The following is a 20,660-nucleotide window of genomic DNA, read 5'->3' as shown; positions in this document are numbered from 1 at the left end:
CCTTCTGCAAAGCACCCTGGACAATGCTTTCATGTCCTACTCCATGTTCCTAGTACACTTACTCTGCAAGAGATCAGAGGTTCTCTCCCAAAAGAACATTTTGTATCTTGAATAATAAATCCTCAGCCATTAGTTGAACATAGTGTATAAATAGCCAAATAGGCTCTCCTCCTCTTTCCATCTGCTCAGTTTTGGAATGTCCCCGGAAACTTAAACCACAGAATTTGCATATTGGCCAGTTAGCTGGGAATTTGGTTTGAGACAAGAGTTTCAAAACATTATTTCCATTCTAGAATAGCTACGTGTTTTGGCCAATTTGATATATAAATAGCATTTAGCATTTAAAGGTAACTATTTGTTATCAGGATTTCTTTATGCTCTAAAAGGTAGGCTTTAGAAACTTATCTTTCAACTTTAGTCTCATTGTGCTTCTCAGGAACAATGAATGTTCTAATGCATTTTTGAAGAAGTGGCAGATAAACAACCGTGTTAGTACAAAGATAATTCTAAATCCAATGATATATGGGTTAGACACAACAGTGATGTGTTCATTCACAATCAAAGGTATATTTCTTAAACTTTTCAACAAATTTGGCTAGGAGAATGGAACCCAACAGAAGAAATTGGGAGAACTTTGAAAAATGTTTTTTATGGTTAGCTCCAGTATTTTTTTTTTACATTTTACTTTCTCAACCAATACTGCACTATTTAGGTAGTTATGTAGCACAGTATCTGGAGACTGACACCACCACCAATTTCAGAATAAATTTAGTATTATAGAGGCAATGTCAGATATAGAGCAGTTCTTTAGCCAGAATCCCAAACCCATGAACACCCTTCCAAGTTTTAAAGGGTGCCCTGAGATTAAACTCTACTTATATCTTGAAAGTTGGTCTTCTGCACAGCACTGTCATGGGTCAGAACTCCAGCATTCTTTCACAACGTTAGAACTGTGGATTTGATGTGTTTTTTCTTTTCAATAAATGGAAAGGTTAACTTTGGAATGGAAAGAATCTCATGAGTCACGTGCATAAATATCCATGAGAAATAGTAAAGCCTTCAGTGATGAGCATGGCAAAACCTGGCAGCTAGTTATGTAACATTATGTGTAAAGCTCAGCGGATTTGTCCCTGACTGTGTCAGCCCACTCCATTTGGCAGGGATGCCACTTACAGAGAACAATAACTGCAAAGCTTAGTAACAAGTAAGAGGATTTAAATAGCCAGGACACATAACAAAGGAGAGAGAAGGGTATAAATAAAAAGAGGAATGGAATCATGGGCTCAGTGAATTGACCGTTCAAGACATTAATGGGCACTTGGATTTATGAGGAAGTTTTTCTCTAAGGTCCTTTGCATTGAGAGCTCAATAAAGATACTTTGCATAAGTAGTGGGTTAAACATTCTTCCTCTGTTAAATCATTAACAACCTCTGTAGAAGAAAATATGATGTTGTTACTTTTTTACAATATAAATACACATTGCATAGATTGCTTTAAACAGATCATATAACTTCAGAGCCTTTGCCCCTTCCTGCCCTAAAACAAGTTTACCCATCCCATCTACTAACCAAGCTTCCGCATGTAGCCACAATGAATATGTCCATACTAGGACTTTTTGCATTGTTTGTATCGCAATGGTGGAAGTGTTAGTTTAAACTAGGTGCAGGTGTTTTTTCCACTATGTCATCACCCTTCTCAATGACAGCACCCCATCTACACAAACAATTCAACAACCCTTTATTCAAGTCATTTGTACCATTCCCTGTAACTGATGTGCAATGCATTCTGGGGTGATCCAGTCTGAATGTACCTAGACACAAACAACAGCTCTGCAATACAGAGAATAATCCTGATCTGGAAGTGCATTTAGTGTTTATAAACCAATAACCCCAGAAAGGGTTAATAGACTATGTTGGGGGTAGTGCCAAACTAGAACTGCTTAAGCTGTCAATTAAATTCAGTAAGGACAGGATTACGGTCAAGGACTAAGTACTCAAAGAAAAAAGTAGCTTCAACCCAGGGCTACTCAAACTACAGAAAATGCATCCCTTCCTCAGGGCTGGAAGAACGTGAATAGCTAGGGCCTCAGACAGCCAAACTGAGAGGAAATTTGATTGCTGATAGGAAAGACCTAGGCAAGTGAGTCAAGTGCTTTTGAAGAGCCACATGAGAGTTGAACTGGGGGGGGGCGGGGGTGTTGGATTTTTTTGTTTATTTCTCATGCCTTAGACAGCTGTGTGTTATTTAGGGATGGCCAGGTTTATGAAATAGTTCTGCAACAGAAACCAATCCCAGTTCACATCAGACCCAATGGACTAACCCCACTCTGCTCCTCCCCCCCAAGGGAGGGACCTTTTACTTGTCATTTTCAGAGAGGACCTAGAGCAAGTATTAAGCTTCTGGTTAACTGCTCATCCCATGTGGCATTCCATTTTGGGGAGCTGGTCAGTGTTCCCTCTAATTTTTCCTACGCATATGTGGAATGAATTTTGTTATGTGCACCAATACGGAGATGATACTGGTGCACATAACAAAATTCATGTGGTGGGGGTGGGGCCGAGGGGTTCGGAGTGTGGGAGGGGGCTCAGGGCTGAAGCAGAGGGTTAGGGTGTGGGGGTGTCAGTACTACAGCTGGGGGTGCGGGCTCTGGGGTGGGGCCAGGGAGGAGGGGGTTGGGCTGCAGGTTGTCCGGGGTTACAGCGGGGAGAGAGGACAACCCCTAACTCTCTCTCCCCAAAGCAGCACCTGGGCTTGGTTGGGGGTGCGGGGGGAGGCGGCTCTCCCCACTGCAGCAGCTCTGGGGCTGGGGCTGTGGGATAGCGCCTCTCCCCTGGCTGCAGCTGGGGCTGGGGCACCTCTCCCCTTGGCCACTGCAGGTCCGGGGCTTGGTTGAGGCTAGGGAAGAGGCGCCTCTCCCCCAGTCGCGACAGGTCTGGGGCTGGGCTGGGCCTGGGGGAGGGGCACCTCTCTCCCCAATTGCAGCAGGTCTGGGCCGGGGCTGAGTTGGGGCTGGGCACCTCTCCCCCTGACTACAGCAGGTCTGGGACTGGGCTGGGGCTGGTGGGGAGAGGCGTCTCTCCCTGCCACAGCAGATCCAGGGCTGGGGGAGAGGCATCTCCTCCTGCCGCAGCCCTGAGTGCCTGCGCGGAGCTTTATAGGTTGCAGCACAACTGCACAGCTTAGAGGGGACTCAGCAGCAGGTGATAAATTAGAATATATATATATTTTTTGGCTTCTCTCTCTCTCTTGTGGAGAAAGAAGAAAAAACATGGAATCATAGAAATGCAGGACTGGAAGGGACGTCAGTGGATCATCTAGTCCAGTCCCCTGCACTGAGGCATGACTAAGTATTTTCTAGGTGTGTGTCTAAACCTATTCTTAAAAACTTCTAATGAGAGTGATTTCCAACCTCCCTAGTTAGGAATATTTCCTAATGTCTAACCTAAATCTCTCTTGCTGCAATTTAAGACCATTATTTCTTGTCCTGTCCTCGTGGTTAAGGAGAACAATTTATCACCCTTCTCTTTATAACCTTTTACATACTTGAAATCTATCATGTCCCCTCTCAGTCTTCTCTTCTCCAGACTAAACAAACCCAATTTTTTCAATCTTTCCTTGTAGATCATGTTTTCTAGACCTTTAGTCATTTTTATTGCTCTCCTCTGGACTTTCTCCAGTCTGTCCACATCTTTACTGAAGTGTGTTGCCCAGAACTGGACGCAGTTCTCCAGATGAAGCCTTATCAGCACTGAGTAGAGCCGAAGAATTACTTTGTGTCTTGCTTACAACACTCCTGCTAATACATCCTAGAATAATGTTTACCTCCCCTCTGCCTTTTTTTTTTTTGGGGGGGGAGGGGCGCAACAGCATTACATTGTGACTCATATTTAGTTTGTGATAGACAGTAACCCCCGGATTCTTTTCTGCAGTCCTCCTTCCTCAGTAGGCATTCCCATTTGTGCAACTGATTATTCCTTCCTAAGTAAAGTACTTTGCATTTGTTATTGAATTTCATCCTAATTCAGACCATTCCTCCAGTTTGTCAAGTTCATTTTGAATTCTACTCCCATCCTTCAAAGCCCTTGCAACCCTCCCAGCTTGTTATTACTAGTGAACTTTATCTCTGGGTACGTCTATACTACCCGCCAGATCAGCGGGTAGTGTTTGATATATCAGGGATCGATTTATCGCGTCTTGTCTGGACGCGATAAATCAATCCACAAATTGACACCCATACTCCACCTCAGCAGGAGGAGTAAGTGGAGTCGACGGGGGAGCCGTGGCAGTCGACTTGCCGCCGTGAGGACGGCCAGGTAAGTCGAACTAAGATACTTGGCGAATAGCGTAGCTGAAGTTGTGTATCTTAGTTTGAAACCCCCCCTACTAGTGTAGCCCAGGCCTCAGTGTCATTATCCAAATCATTATGAAGATACCAAATAGCACCGGACCCATGACAGAGCCATGCGGGACCCCACTCACTATGCCCTTCTAGTGTGAATATGAACCACTGACAACTACTCTCAGAGTACGCTTTTCCAACCAGTTGTGCAGTCATCTTATAACAGGTTAATCAAGGCTATATTTCTCTACATTGTTTATGAGAAGGTAGGACAGTAACAAAAGCCTCACTATAGTTAAGATACAACAATAGGATGAAAAAGGTCATGCATTTAGGGATTAATGATAAGAATTTTAGCTATAAATTGGGGACACATCAGTTGGAAGCAACAGAGGAGAAGGACCTTGGAGTATTGGTTGATCACAGGATGACTATGAGCCGACAATGTGATATGGCCGTTAAAAAAGCTAATGCAGTTTTAGGATGCATTAGGCGAGGTATTTCCAGCAAAGAGAAGGAGGTGTTAGTACTGTTATATAAGGCACTGGTGAGACCTCATCTGGAATACTGTGTGCAGTTCTGGTCTCCCATGTTTAAGAAGGATGAATTCAAACTGGAAGAGGTTCAGAGACGGGCTACTAGGATGATCCGAGGAACGGAAAACCTGTCCTATGAAAGGAAACTCAGAGCTTGGCATGTTTAGCCTAACCAAAAGAAGGTTGAGGGGGGATACGCTTGCTTTTTATAAATATATCAGAGGGATTAATATTAGGGAGGGAGAGGAATTATTTAAGCTTAGTACCAATGTAGACACAAGAACAAATGGGTATAAACTAGGAAGTTTAGACTTGAAATTAGACGAAGGTTTCTAACCATTAGAGGAGTGAAGTTCTGGAACAGCCTTCCAAGGGGAATAGTAGGGGCAAAAGACATATCTGGCTTTAAGACTAAGCTTGATAAGTTTATGGAAGGGATGGTATGATGGGATAGCTTAATTTTGGCAATTGATCTTTGATTATCAGCAGGTAAGTACGCCCAGTGGTCTGTGACGGGATGGGATCTGAGTTACTGCAGAGAATTCTTTCCTGGGTGCTGGCTGGGAGTCTTGCCCACATGCTCAGGGTTTAGCTGATCTCCATATTTGAGGTCAGGAAGGAATTTTCCTCTGGGGCAGATTGGCAGAGGCCGTGGAAGTTTTTCGCCTTCCTCTGCAGCGTGGGGCATGGGTCACTTGCTGGTGGATTCTCTGCAGCTTGTGGTCTTCAAACCACAATTTGAAGACTTCAATAACTCAGACATAGGTTAGGGGTTTGTTACAGAAGTGGATGGGTAGGATTCTGTGGCCTGCTTTGTGCAGGAGGTCAGACTAAATGATCATATTGGTCCCTTCTGACCCTAAAGTCTATGAGTCTTCCCCCTCAACAACAAAGCATGTCACCCTGTCAAAGGAGGACATTAGGTTGGTTTGACATGATTTGTTCTTGAAAAATCCATGTTGACTGTTACTTACTACCTTATTTTCTTCTAGGTGCTTATAAAAAGATTGTTTGATTATCTGCTACATTATCTTTCCGTGTACCGAATTTAAGCTGCCTGGTCTATAATTTCCTTGGTTGTCCTTATTCCCTTTTTATAGACAGACAGACACTATATTTGTCCCTTTTCCAGTCTGCTGGGATCTCTCCTGTCCTCCAGGAGTTCTCAGAAAAAATCACTAATGGCTCAGAACTCTCTTCAACCAGTTCCTTAAGTGTTCTAGGATATATTTCATCAGGCTATGTCAACTTGAAGACACCTAACTTATCTAAGGGTAGGTCTATATTAGAAGTGCTACATTGGCGCAACTGCAGCACGTCTAGAGAAGACACTATGGATGGGAAAGCACTCTCCCGTTGATATAATTACTCTACCTCCATGAGAGGCAGAAGCTATGTCAGTGGAAGTGTCTCTTCCGGCAACAAAGCGGACAGCATTTAGGTCTCTGTAACTCACATTGCTCAAGAGGGTGGCTCTTTAAAAAGTAGTGTCGACTGCCTTAAATAATTCTTAATTTGTTCTGTTCCATTTTTTACCTGAGACCTTACCTCATTTACACTGATGTTCACTATATTAGTCATCCTATCATTGCTAACTTTTTTGGCAAAAACAACAAAAAAATCATTTAACACTTCGGCCATAGCTGTGTTTTCTGTTATTGTCTTTCTCTCCTCACTGAGTAATGGGCCCACCATGTCCTTGGTCTTCCTCTTGCTTCTCATATATTTGTAAAATATTTTCTTAGTACCCTTTAGCTTCCTAACTAGTTTAATCTAATTTTTGCCATGACCTTTCTAATTTTGTTACTACATGCTTGTGTTGCTTTTTTGTATTCATCCTTCTTAATTTGACCTGGTTTCCACTTTTTGTATGACTCTGAGATTCAGTGTTGCTGATGATCTCCTGGTTAAGCCAGAGTGGTCTCTTGCCATAATTCTTATCTTCCTGACACAGTGGGATAGTTTGCTCTTGTGCCTTTAACAGTGTCTTTTTTTAAAAACTGCCAACTCCCCTGAACTCTTTTTTCTCCTTAGAATTGCTTCTCATGGGATCTTACCTACCAATGCTCTGAGTTTGCTAAAGTCTGCCTTCTTTACGTCCATTGTCTGTATTGTTTTCCTTCCTACTATTCCTTAGAATCATGAACTCTACCATTTCATGATCATTTTCAGCCAAGCTGCTTTCCACTTTCAAATTTTCAACCAGATCCTGTTGGTCATAGAGGTTCTTCAAAGTCTTTCCCTACATTTTCCCTGCAAGTTTAAACCCCATTACATATTGTTCTATTCTTGCTGATTGGTCAAAAGAGTGCATTTGGTTTCTGGGAACATCAACTGCCAAGGCCCAAATGTAAAACTTAACTTTAAATATCAGCTTTGTGATTTTAACCTAGAGCTATGGATTCCTATCAAACTTGTGATCACATTGTTTAATCTGCTCTCCCTTCAAACTGTCTTCATCAGAGCAGGTTATAGAAATTTCCATTAACCATGGCACACTAGTTTTAACAAATGAATAGAAATGTCCCCCCTGGGGCCCCTCCTTTACTATGTTCCAATACATACAATTTAAATACACCTCCCACTTCAAAACCAGAGAATTTTGCACATGTATCTCATGAGCCAAGTGATGCAAACGTCTTGATTAACCAGTATTAATCACACCACAGACACTGGAGGGAATGAGAGAAGAATATTAGAAATAGTAAGTATTCTCAGCTTCCACAGTGAAACCAGATAGGCAGCTACAGAACAGCCCCAACTGTGCTTACAATACGGTCACAATGTAACTTCAACCCCTCTTAAGGTAATATCCAAAGCTAGAACGTTAAGAGGGGGTTGATGCTAAACTTAGTGCTTCTTAATCTTTTAAATTTTATCTTGCATTAATTAATTAATTAATATTTTCTAAATTCCTTGTAATAATTCCCAAGTTAAGTGTGTAAGTGACAGAAACTTCATTTTCTCTCATCCTCATCCCTTGGAAGCATATTAAAGAAAGAATGGAACATAGGGCAGTATACAGGAAGAGTCCAGATGGATTATTTAAAACTTCTGAATGGTTTTTGCTCTATACTAATCCATGTTTATTGATGTATATAAAAACACTGTAGTTGCAAGGCGAAGTCTTCAAAGTCAGAAAAGAAAAAGAAAAGTTATATGCATAAAATCTAATGATATGATCACAAACTATTTCTATGGGACCCCTAGCTCCTTCAGTGTACAATCTAGACAGGGATGATGGAGAAAGTTATAGCTCACTAATTAATGACATTGATAAGAATCAATTTAGTACCTTTTATAGCCTCTTCAAAAGAACAAGGCTGTGCTGGGCTGGAGATTTCTTTCTTCACATTAACATTCAGAGTACCAGCTGTTGAGACAAAAGACATTGCTGAATCTCAAGTATGTTGAAAGCGTTCTCACAAGAAATGGCTACTTACCTTACAGTAACTGTGGGTCTTCAAGAGGTTTTACCCATATATATTCCACTTTTGGTGTGCATGTGCCCAGTGCACTTGAATTAAGATTCTTTTGGCCATTAATGTCCATTGCGGGCCATACTGGCACCCTGAGTGTCTTACTGCCTCTAATGGAGGGCATAAACAGCAGGCCACTCCAACCACCTCTCCATTCCTTCACCAATATAGAACCCATATCTTTTCTGTCCCCTTGGTAGCACGGAAAGAGGGCAGGTTGTGGAACAGATATGGACAACACATCTCAAAGAGCCAAAGCTACTGTAAGTAAATAATTGTTTCTTTTTGAGTGCTTGTCCATATATATATATATTCCACTGTTGGAGACTTAATCAATGACCTAGATGACAGGAGGTGGGTGCCAGCAATCTACCTAAAAAAATTATTCCAAGAAAGCCCTACCAAAATAAGCATCAGATCTTGATGCTTCCACTGTGTAGTTATGCTTAGTAAACATATGCATTTATTACCACGTAGCTACCCTACATGTCCCTCTAATTTTTCTCTACCCCCATCCTGATTGTGCCTCACACTCCTCCTCACCAGATCTCTCTCTCTCTCAAAGACCAGGTGCCCTCTTTTAAAGGTCAGCTGGGGTTAGTGGACCAGTCACAGGTGCAATGGCCCTGCTCTCACTTAAAGGGTTAATGGCATCCTGTGACATACCCTCAGAAGGCTTTTCAAAAAAATGTAGCAACTGTATGCTGTGAAAAATGTGAAATACACATGAACTGATGAGCAGAAATTTGAGATGCATATTAGGTTCTGTCCATCTCTGAGATATCACATCTGGCTGGGGAGGCAATTGCACCGGTGGTTGGATGGAGATATTCTGGCCTGAGAACCAGAATTGCCTCAGCCATGCCTGAACTACCATGACTATTCTGGCTGAATCCTGCCTGAGCTTCATGAAAACTCTTGGGATCAACAGAACTCAAAGGTAAGCATACATCAGACCTGGGGATCAGAAATGCATCGGACAGGGATGCCAGACTTGGTCCTCCTCTGGAGCAGAGCTTTTGACACTTTTGTTTTCTTTGGTGGCAAAGAGGTCTATGACTGGATGACCCCACTTGAGGAATGTCTTGGATTTTAGTGTCCTTCACTCACCATTCGTGGTCACTTGCAAATAGTCTGTTGAGATCTGCCAGCACATTCTTTAAACCTGATAAGTATTTCTGTCAGAGTCGTACAGAAATTCCATTGGCATACAGATTCATGACAAAGAATCTGCTCCCCCTTGTTTGTTTATATAAAACATTATTGAAGTGTTGTCTGTCAGGAATTGACTTATTCAACCTTTTAGAACTCAGAGGAAAATCATGCATGCCCGATGAGTGGCCCTTAGCTACAAGATATTTATGTGAAGCCAGGCTTTCTGAAGAGTCCACATGTCCCATGTCTGAATATTGTCTAAGTGGACTTCCCATCCCAATGTGAAGGCATCTGTCATCAATGTCTTTGATGGCAGTTGTGGAGAGGATACTTACAAACTTTGAGAGTTTTTCCACCAGCTTAATGACAAGAGGATTTCTGGGGGAACATGCATTGACATACCCACAACTGCTTGTCGGAAAATCAGACTTCAACCACCCTTGTATGCAAAGGTGGTGAAGTCTGGCAAGCTGACCTATGTACGTGTAGGAGGTTTTGTGTCCCAAAAGTCAGAAAAATTCTTACACCGGTTTTGGGATTAATTTGTAGGTGGGCGGACAGATCTACCATAGCTTGGAATCCTTCTTGGGACAAATGGACATTGCTGTTGTGGAGTCCAAAATCACCCGTATAACTTATTTTTTGAGTAGGAGGTAGTCTGACTTCTCTGATTACTTAATCTCAGGAAGGCAAGAAGTTGCAGAGTCAATTACTTGTTGATATAGCTTCCTGCAAATGAGCCAGCCATGTAAACATGGATGAATCTGAACTCCTTGTTTCTTGATGTAAGCTAGATATTTCATGAATACTCTTGGAGTTGTTAATAGGCCGAATAGTAGCACCCTGTACTGGTAGTGGGACTTAATCCATCACATCTGCAGGAAGTGCTTTAGGCAAACAAGCATCTTGAAGGTTGAGAGCTGCAAACCAGTTGTGTAGATCTAGGGTTGGAATAAATAAAGCCAGAGTACCATCCTGAACTTAAGCTTGCAAATGAAGGTGTTCAGTTGTCTCAGATCTAGACTAGGGCACCAGCCAATTTCTTTTTGGGAATCAAAGTCATGAAAGAAAAATCCCTTCCATGTGTTTTAGAGGAAATTTTTCAACTTCTCTAAGATTGAGAAGTGATTGTATCTCGTAATGTGACATGTTCTCGTGAGAGGGGGCCCTGAAATGGGATGGGGAAGATGTGTGAGGGGGAGGTTAGGAATGATCTGTAATTGGGTAGAATAGCCTTCCTACAGGATTTCCAGGATCCAATCATCCATAGTGATGATGTTCCAGACCCAAGTTCCCTCTAAGCTGTGTGGCCGCATAGCAGGCTATCAAGGGCTGCTCAGACAAGGAAAGGCGCCTCTCCCCCAGCCCTAGAGCTGCTGCGGCCAGGGAGAGGTGCATCTCCCCCGACCCCAGGCTGCTGTGGCGAGAGAGGGCTGGGGGGAGTCCTCTCTCCCTGCTGCAGCCCCGGGACAGCCTGCACCCCAAACCCCTAATGTCTGGCCCCAGCCCAGAGCCCTTTCCCCCCCTACACCCCAATTCTCTGGCCCTGAGCCCCCTCCCACATCCCAAACCCCTTATCCCCAGCCCTACCCCACAGCCTGCACCCTCAGCCAGAGCCCTCACCCCCCATACTCCAACCCTCTGCCCCAGGCCTGAGTCCCCTCCCACACTCTGAATCCCTAGGCCCCGCCCCACATCACTTCTATATTGGTACAGATAACAAAATTAATTCTGCACATGGATGTAAAATATTAGAGGGTATATTGCTCCAGACCCCAAGAAAATGAAATATATGATCCCTAAAATGGAGGGAACAAACAGGAAGAACCAACAGAATTTGTACATCACTCCTGACCAGGGGTCAAATCTACTTCTTTAATGATGATGAATGATGAAGCATAGACACGGTATGCATGGAAATGACTTCCTCCTGTGGAATTTTTCATGCTTTCTGGGTGATTCCGGTTGCCTAAATTGGGTATAAAATGATTGCCTTTGCTGTTGTTGAGGCTTATAGTGCTTCCACTTTGATGCAGCAGTATAGAATCCTAAAGAACTCAGCGTGGCAGGAAAGTCCTTCAAAGAATGTGAAGTTTTGACTGTTTTCATACTGACAAGTTCAGATCCCTCAAATGGAAGATCCTCAGTTTTAACTCTTTAAGGATCACTGATGACTGGAGACAAGCACATCTCCTAGTGGCAACTGAGGTAGCCATGGATCTAAAAGCCATATCCACAGTACGAAGAGCTGCCTGGAGCAATGTACATGCCAAAAGCTGACCTTCGGCTATCAAGGACTTAAACTACGCTGATCTTGGGGAAGCTTGTCTGCAAATTTGAGTATGGAATCCCAATTCAAATAACCACACTTCATCAACAGGGCCTGGAAAATGGTGATTCTCAGCTGGGGACTGTATGTAGGATACATTTTCCAGGGAAATATATCTGAATTCTTGGGTTTGTTGTCTCTTGATGCTGCTTTCTGTTGATTTTGCCTCGACCTCTCATTCACTGCTGTAATATGACACCGGTGTGAAATATGTATATAATTGCTCAAAGTCCTGTGAAGATACTTAGCAACAATCCGTTCTTTTTGATGTTGGTGCTGAATAAGCAGGTTTCTGCCAGAGCAATTTAGGTGGCTATAAAAGCCCTTGCTGATGGGCACTGCAAGATGTCAGGATTGTGCATGAATTTTCCTGGACCACCTCAGCTGGAATCTCCAATGTATCAGGCATTCTGCGCAGCAAGTCCTGGAATGCCTTGAAAGTCATCTGGGGTTGAGGTAGATCAGTGCTCCCCAATGTGGTGCCTGCAGGTGCCATGGCGCCCGCCGAGGCATTTATGTGCGCCTATCTAGTGCCCAGCAGGGGAGAGAAGTCATGGCCCCGCGCCTGCCAGGGACAGAGAACTCCGGGGCTGCACGCTCTAGAGGTCATCCCGGCAATTACAGACCAGTATGTCTAACGTCAGTACTGGGCAAATTAGTCGGAACAATACTTAAGAATAAAATTGTCAGACACATAGAAAAACAAACTGTTGAGCAATAGTCAACATGGTTTCTGTAAAGGGAAATCGTGTCTTACTAATCTATTAGAGTTCTTTGAAGGGGTCAACAAACATGTGGACAAGGGGGATCCAGTGGACATAGTGTACTTAGATTTCCAGAAAGCCTTTGACAAGGTCCCTCACCAAAGGCTCTTACGTAAATTAAGCTGTCATGGGATAAAAGGGAAGGTCCTTTCATGGATTGAGAACTGGTAAAAAGACAGAGAACAAAGGGTAGGAATTAATGGTAAATTCTCAGAATGGAGAGGGGTAACTAGTGGTGTTCCCCAAGGGTCAGTCCTAGGACCAATCCTATTCAATTTATTCATAAATGATCTGGAGAAAGGGGTAAACAGTGAGGTGGAAAAGTTTGCAGATGATACTAAACTGCTCAAGATAGTTAAGACCAAAGCAGATTGTGAAGAACTTCAAAAAGATCTCATAACACTAAGTGACTGGGCAACAAAATGGCAAATGAATTTTAATGTGGGTACATGTAAAGTAATGCACATTGGAAAAAATAACCCAAACTATACATACAATATGATGAGGGCTAATTTAGCTACAACGAGTCAGGAAAAAGATCTTGGCATTATCGTTGAGAGTTCTCTGAAGATGTCCACGCAGTGCACAGAGGTGGTCAACAAGGCAAACAGGATGTTAGGAATCATTAAAAAGGGGATAGAGAATAAGACTGAGAATATCTTATTGCCCTTATATAAATCCATGGTATGCCCACATCTCGAATACCGTGTACAGATGTGGTATCCTCACCTCAAAAAAGATATTCTAACACTAGAAAAGATTCAGAAAAGGGCAACTAAAATGATTAGGGGTTTGGAGAGGGTCCCATACGAGAAGAGATTAAAGAGGCTAGGTCTCTTCAGCTTGGAAAAGAGGAGACTAAGGGGGGATATGATAGAGGTATATAAAATTATGAGTGATGTAGAGAAAGTGGATAAGGAAAAGTTATTTACTTATTCCCATAATACAAGAACTAGGGGTCACCAAATGAAATTAATAGGTAGCAGGTTTAAAACAAATAAAAGGATGTTCTTTTTCACACAGCGCACAGTCAACTTGTGGAACTCCTTACCTAAGGAGGTTGTGAAGGCTGGGACTATAACAATGTTTAAAAGGGAACTGGGATAAATTTATGGTGGCTAAGTCCATAAATGGCTATTAGCCAGGAAGGGTAAAGAATGGTGTCCCTAGCCTCTGTTCATCAGAGGATGGAGATGGATGGCAAGAGAGAGATCACTTGATCTTTGCCTGTTAGCTTCACTCCCTCTGGGGCACCTGGCATTGGCCACTGTCGGTAGACAGATACTGGGCTAGATGGACCTTTGGTCTGACCCGGTACGGCCGTTCTTATGTTCTCTCCAGCTTCTCCAAGGCTGCAAACTGCGGGCACCACTGTTCTCAGTCCCTGGCAGGCACGGGGTCGCAGCTTAAGCCGGAGAGAAACCGCATACCTGTGCCTGTCAGGGACAGAGAACTCCGGGGCTGCAGGCGCTGGTGTTCTCTGTCCCCAGCAGGCGCTGGGCCCACCTAGAGCACAGCAGAGGAGAAAAGCCGGGGCCTCGCACCTGCTGGGAACAGAGTACTTCGGGGCTGCAGGCTGTGGGTGCCTATGTTCTCTGTCCTCCTGGTTTCTCTCTGCACTGCCCAGAACTGGCACCAAAAACAAAAAAGAACGCTCCAACTCTGCAGAATGGACGGAATGCCGACCATAGCATGTGCTGCCCCAGGCATGTGCTTGCTCCACTGGTGCCTGGAGCCAGCCCTGTATGCGAGTAATTGTTGGTGCCCACCAGAGTCTTCTGAAAACATGAATGTGCTACTAGCCACAAAAAGGTTGGGGATCACTGAGGCAGATGATGAAGATACCACAGCCGGATGATGATGATGAGAGGGGAGCCAGGATAAGGTGGTCCTCTGCTTGTAACTCCTCATCAGAGCCCTGAGCAGACTGTTCAGCTGGCAGTGGAACAGAACAGGCTGGTTGTAACCCCTGCCCCCATGAGAGATGGTGGTAAAGGGGATCTAGCCCTGGATTGGGCTGGATGCAGACAATGGTGTTCTCCAGTGATGCATCCCCCATGGAGCCCAATAGAACTAATGATACTGGTATGCACAAGGAGCAGGCTCTTGAGGAGAAAAGGAGAGCTACCAGGGACTATTATCTCTCCGAGGGGCTCCTATGTCTAGGGCAATGGTTCTCACCAAGGGGTACATGTATCCCTGAGGTACGCAGAGGTCTTCCAGGGGATACATCAACTCATCTAGATATTTGCCTAGTTTTACAACAGGCTACACAGAAAGCACTAGTGAAGTCAATACAATCTCAAAGTTTCATAAAGTGACTTGTTCATACTGCTCTATATACTATACACTGAATGTAAGTGTAATATTTATATTCCAGTTTATTTATTTTATAATTATATGGTAAAAATGAGAAAGCAAGCAAATTTTTTCAGTTATGGTGAGCTGTGACACTTGTTTTTTTATGTCTGATTTCGTAAGCAAGTAGTGACGTCAAACTCGGGGGTAAGAAAGACAAATTACTGTACCCCTTTCAGGAGTCTAGTAGTCTGGAAAAGTTGAGAGCCACTGGTATAGAGTAATCAAACTCCCTCTTAGATGCATACTGACCGGAATACCTAGATACTACGGCACATACTAGTGAAACCTCCCTTTTGCCACATTGCTGTAGTGCTCGTGGTGTAGACATGCCTTAACACTAATTACCAACTGCTATGTACCTATCTATTTACAACCACGTACAAACAATGGGTAATCTGCACAGTGAATGAAGAAGCTCAGATATCACATGGCTTCCTGGCAGGGGAGAAGAAACTGGGGCAGTTGGAGTCACTATGCCCTCAGTTGGAAGTATGAGGACACATAGGGTGCAGATGTGGCCCTCAGCAAATACTGCTGGCCAAATGAATACAAACTTTAGTGCACTATACAAGGGTATTGGTTTAAATTGCAGCAAAGGCAGTTTAGGTTGAACATTAGGAAAAATGTCCTGTCAGGGTGGTTAAGCACTGGAATGAATTGCTTATGGAGATTATGGAATCTCCATCACTGGAGATTTTTAAAAGAGCAAGTTAGAGAAAACACCTGTCAGGAAGGGTCTAGACCGGGGTGGGCAAACTTTTTGGGCCAAGGGCCACATCTGGGTGGGGAAATTGTATGCACGGCCGGGGCAGGGGGTTGGGGTGCAGGAGGGAGTGCGGTGTGCAGAAGAGGGCTCAGGGCAGGAGGTTTGGGCAGAGGAGGGGCGTATGAGGGGGCTTAGGGAAGAGGGTTGAGGTGCAGATGGGGTGCAGAGTGCAGGAGGGGGCTCAGGGCAGGGGGTTGGGGTGCAGGAGGGATGAAGGGTGTGGTAGGGGCTCGAGACGGGATTGGGGTGCAGGAGGGGTGTGGGTTGTGGCAGGGGGCTGATGGCAGGGAGCTAGGGTGCAGGAGGGGTGTGAGGTGCAGGTCGGGGCTTAGGGCAGGGAGTTGGGATGCAGGCAGGGTTCGGGCTCCGGCCTGGCGCCGCTTACTTAAAGTGGCTCTGGAGTGGCAGTGGGATGCACCGGAGCCAGGGCAGATTCCCTTGCCGCACCTCCAGGTACCTCCTCTGCAGCTCCCATTGGCCGCGGTTCCCCGTTCCCAGCCAATGGGAGCTGTGGGGGCAGTGACTGGAGGCAAGGGCAATGCACGGAGTCCTTTGCCCTCCTGTCCGGGGGCCGAAGTGGTACCAGCCGCTTCTGAGAGCAGTGCGGGGCCTGCTGCACCACAGGGGGCAATCCTGCAGGCCAGATCCAGCCCGTAGTTTGCCCACCCTAGTCTAGACAATACTCAGTCCTGCCATGAGTGCAGGAGACAGTCCTACGATTCTGTGTACACAGGCACTCAAAAGAGAACCCATACAAAAGACAAGACACATTAGTTACATATTTCCAGGTCAACTTGGTCCTCATAAAATACGTCAGTTTAACAATCATTCAGTAATTGACTTCTACTATCACTGGAGGCCAGAAAACAATCAGGATAAAATTTAGGAGAAAAAATGTTCACATCTCCTGACAAGATTACACCTTCTAATTCAGATACCAAATAAGTAAACGTTAAAAATAAGTGGGAAAAGTCTTTGAGTCATGCAAATGGTCCTGGAACCCTCTCTTCCCCATAATAATAATAGATGGTGTACCATGAATACCAGTATGATACTGGTAAACACCTTTTACAACACACGTGAAATACAGTTTTTGTGGAGCTGAATACAGATATTCTCTGAAGGCAACATCTCCAAACAGAAGACTCTCTTTGGGTCACTGGGCCAAAGACCTGAACCCTGGGCTGTATCCCACAAGCTCATTATAAACTTTGTGATATCATTAATATTTTACCAAAATTACTTTAGACATTCAACATAGGGAAAAAATTTCTAGCTCTCTTCTCTCACAAGCAGATGATGTAAAGCTATCTATCCATTCTACTGACAGACATGTTGTGTACAAGTAACAGGCTGACCATGCATTTGGATTTTCAAAGGAGTCTAAGGAAGTCAGGTGTCCAACTCCCCTGAGGTGTTTTTTGTTGTGTTTTTTTTTAAAAGAGTATCTCAGCCTACAGACTACAAATAGCTGCACTGAAGGTTTTCACCATAGCAAAGTTCTTATATTTTTTAACAGGTTTACAGTATATAATCTCTCAGGCATTTGTAATTAATGTATAACCCCAATATCTAGCTGCCGCTCTCAACATTTCTCTAATCTTAATGTTTCACATAGACCATATTCATGAGAGAGCTCCTTGAATTCCTTTGCTCTGCAGAAATAGCAATGAGACACATAGGACAGCAAGACATCAGGTTCTTCTTATACTCTCATTTTGAAGCATAGAGAATAACACACAGAAGTCCTTATGTATCAAGGTAAGAGTACATCCCTAGTGATGACATTATTGAATCTATTACATCTTTCCTTGCCCCCACCCTGATTGACAGAAAACAGAAGATGAGACTGACAAAGTTGATCAAATATATATAGCACTAAAATGAAGAGCTGCAGGTTTACTAGTTAAAATAATCATTAACTAGCATTTCAGAGGAATTTTGTGTCTAAAGACTATGTTACCAGCATGGGAATACCAATGAACCAATGAGCCCCATATTCACTCCCTATGTAAGCACAATTTTCTGTGCACACACTGGTGTGAACCCTATTGTGTTATGATGGCAATTTTCTGTCCATTGCAAAATTTGTCCAAATGGGTTTACACATTAAAATTCTATCACCTGCCTACAATTCTTACTGCACTAATGTGTGCACGCAACATGTGGGAAGTGCAGTTGAAGCCTCAGTGAAAATGAGATCCAGTACATATACGTCTGGGAATAAGAGAAATTGTTACTATACCTCTCTAGAGGTACTTCCTTACAGTCACGGGCTCGTACAGTGGCACTAATAGAGCTTGCACGACTCTTACATTCACCCTTTGGTTTATGCTGACTATGCTTCTGCTCTAGGTGTTCAACTGCAGCTATGCAGAACTTTTCATTGCCCTTTTTGCCAGTACATAGAAGATCCTCTTGCATGATAGCTTGACCTCCTCGCATAAACAGAAGGAAATAAAAATCACATTCCCTATGAGTATTATTAAGTTGCATATCTTATCTCTGCAGTGTAAGAGCCTCACAATGTATAGGTCATATTAGTGAATTATGGGACATCAGTCATGTAAAATAAATTCCCAGGCTAAGATAGTCAATAGTTTTCAAAGATAAAAATAAAAAGAATTAGCGATGTACTTCTAAGTTTCATTTTCATTTCTACTTTGAACAAGCAAGCTGGTTACCGTATTAGAGAGTGTGGCATCAAAAACAGACTATATCTGTATGATTTGCACCCTTCGGTCTTTCTACACAGAATGCTTGGTGCTATTTATTTTGCTATATCTTCCACGGCAAACAGCTGTACCTTCACTTACCCTGCAGCTTGGGTTCTTCCTTTTTTGAATTTATATAAACCTGAAATTGATACTACTATGTGAAAGCAGCAGCCTGTATCTGGCTGGGATTCCCTTGCTCCATCCTTGTTATGGCATGTAAGTTAATCCTTCAGACCTCATTACTTGAGGGAGCAGATTTTGCTAACAAAAGGAGCTCCCAGAATATTAACATTTCTGATGTCGATATAACACGTAGGTGGAGAAATGTTGATAGCCTGCCATGATCAAAGTTTACTGGGACTGAAGTAAAACATTTTGATAGTTGGTTAAATATTGCACAGTCTACGAGAAAACAGAAGCCTTAGATTTTATTTTATTTTTGAGTAGTGAGGAAACATTTGCTCCCTAATTCTTCCTCAAGTCCCTTTCCCTCTATGGTTACCTGTCTGTCGCGTGTAGTGTCTCCTCATCCTTTGCAGGCATTTTCACAACTAATACAATTGCAGTTTGACTTCATTCTGTGCTTAGCCTCCTGTTCAGAGATTAATTTTAGGACTCAAGATCCAGCGTGTAGACAGCTGAGCCCTAAAGTTAACTATTTCCCTTCATGAGATCCCTAAGCGTGGCTCTCCCAGTACTCAACAGCACACAACACCATCTTTATTGCAATCATGACTGTTATTGTGTCTCCCTATATTAGGGTCTGGGGCACAGAAAAGTCCTCAGCTGAGGGAAGAAACAGGAGCCTTTCAAAGTGCTTTGGCTAGTAAGAAACTGTCATGTTCGTGACTCAAAACATTCTTCCTAAAATGCCTTGAAATTTCAGAAGGTTGTTTAAGCACCTTTATGGACCACTTTATCAAAGAAGAAATGTCATTGTAATGGTATATTATTGCTGAACATGTATATTTGAAAAGCCTATTACCCAACTTCACATAGCTACTACCCTTGTTAGCCCCTTTTTCTCTGCTTCAATATTCAAAAATTAAAATCAGAAAAGATCTTGCACGCCATTTTGTCCATTCCCTCCCCTCATTTCTTCACTTTACGTACATGTATCTGGAGTGTATGTAAATGACTGCACATCATGTGATCTTCCAGCATTAGTCACCACATATATCCCCACAGAAACAGATGAGGTTATTTTCTGGTCATGGTATGGTGGCACCTTCACAATAAGATGATTCTGTATTGCAAGGAGAGAGAGTTCATATTAGAAAGATTTCTTCATTATTTTAATTGCAATTTAAAAGGTAACTATTATCCACCCAAAATAAGCCAAATCAAAGCAAAAAATGGACTAGCACAAACACTAGCAAATACATTCTAGTAAAAGAAAACCTGTAAGAAGTGCAGGGGGGAAAGGCGGTGAAGCTGTGCTTCTGTTAAAAGAAATGGACAACCATGTGGAGCTGAAAAGGACACTGGAATGTTCTGCCTATACAATGCTTACATGTAACATATGGTGTAAACGGGGTGGGCGGGAGGGAGGGAAGAGTGGGAAAGACATACACATACCTTTGAACTCTGGCCCTGATTCAGCACAGCACTTAAGCATGTGCTTAACTTTAAAAGCTGTGCTTAAATCCCACTGAAGTGGGAAAGAATTAAGTACACGTTTAAGTACTTTGTTGAATCAGGGCCTCTGTACTCAATGGGAGAGGTTCAGGTTCTGGCAACTCAGGCAAAGAGAACCTGAGTACAAGAGTCCAGTACATCTCCTGAATTCAAGATATTTACCATTTCATAGGTACTGGGAAGTTGTGTAAACACAGAAGAAATGAAAAAGATAAAAGGACATCCATTTTGAGAGACCAGGCAAGGGGCAGAAGAGTCAAAGGGCTGCAGAATTCATTTGTACTTCTCTCTAGTAGTCCCTTTTATTCTGCAGCATTACAAGAGTTTTATGGTAATTTTTGCATGGAAGATTTCACTCATTTCTATCGCCTACCCTTTAAAGATAACATATTATGTGAATCCAGCAAAAAAGTCCTTGTAAATAAAACCTCCCAATTCAGTTTCTCAGTATTTGAAATTCTTTTTCTTCAAGGACATTTGAATGAGTATTTGCAAGAATGTTCACACAAAGCAAAAGTGTCACAAATAAATATTTGCTGGAGTATTCACACCAGATGTGCTTTTGCAGCCATTTG

At 43.2% G+C, this 20,660-nt stretch overlaps 1 protein-coding gene across 1 annotated transcript in view; it reads right to left on the bottom strand.

Moving 5' to 3' along the window:
• The window catches only part of NFAT5 (nuclear factor of activated T cells 5), a 161,774-nt gene that overhangs the window by 13,501 nt on the left and 127,613 nt on the right, over positions 1 to 20,660 (bottom strand). Inside the window, 2 exon segments of the mRNA XM_030582298.1 lie at positions 8,172 to 8,249; positions 19,561 to 19,693. Coding sequence (XP_030438158.1) covers positions 8,172 to 8,249; positions 19,561 to 19,693 — 211 coding nt within the window.

This window comes from Gopherus evgoodei, chromosome 12, assembly GCF_007399415.2.
Source record: "Gopherus evgoodei ecotype Sinaloan lineage chromosome 12, rGopEvg1_v1.p, whole genome shotgun sequence".
NCBI classification, from domain to species: Eukaryota; Metazoa; Chordata; order Testudines; family Testudinidae; genus Gopherus; species Gopherus evgoodei.
Note: the sequence above shows the minus strand (reverse complement) of the source record. Positions and strands in the feature narration are given on the sequence as shown.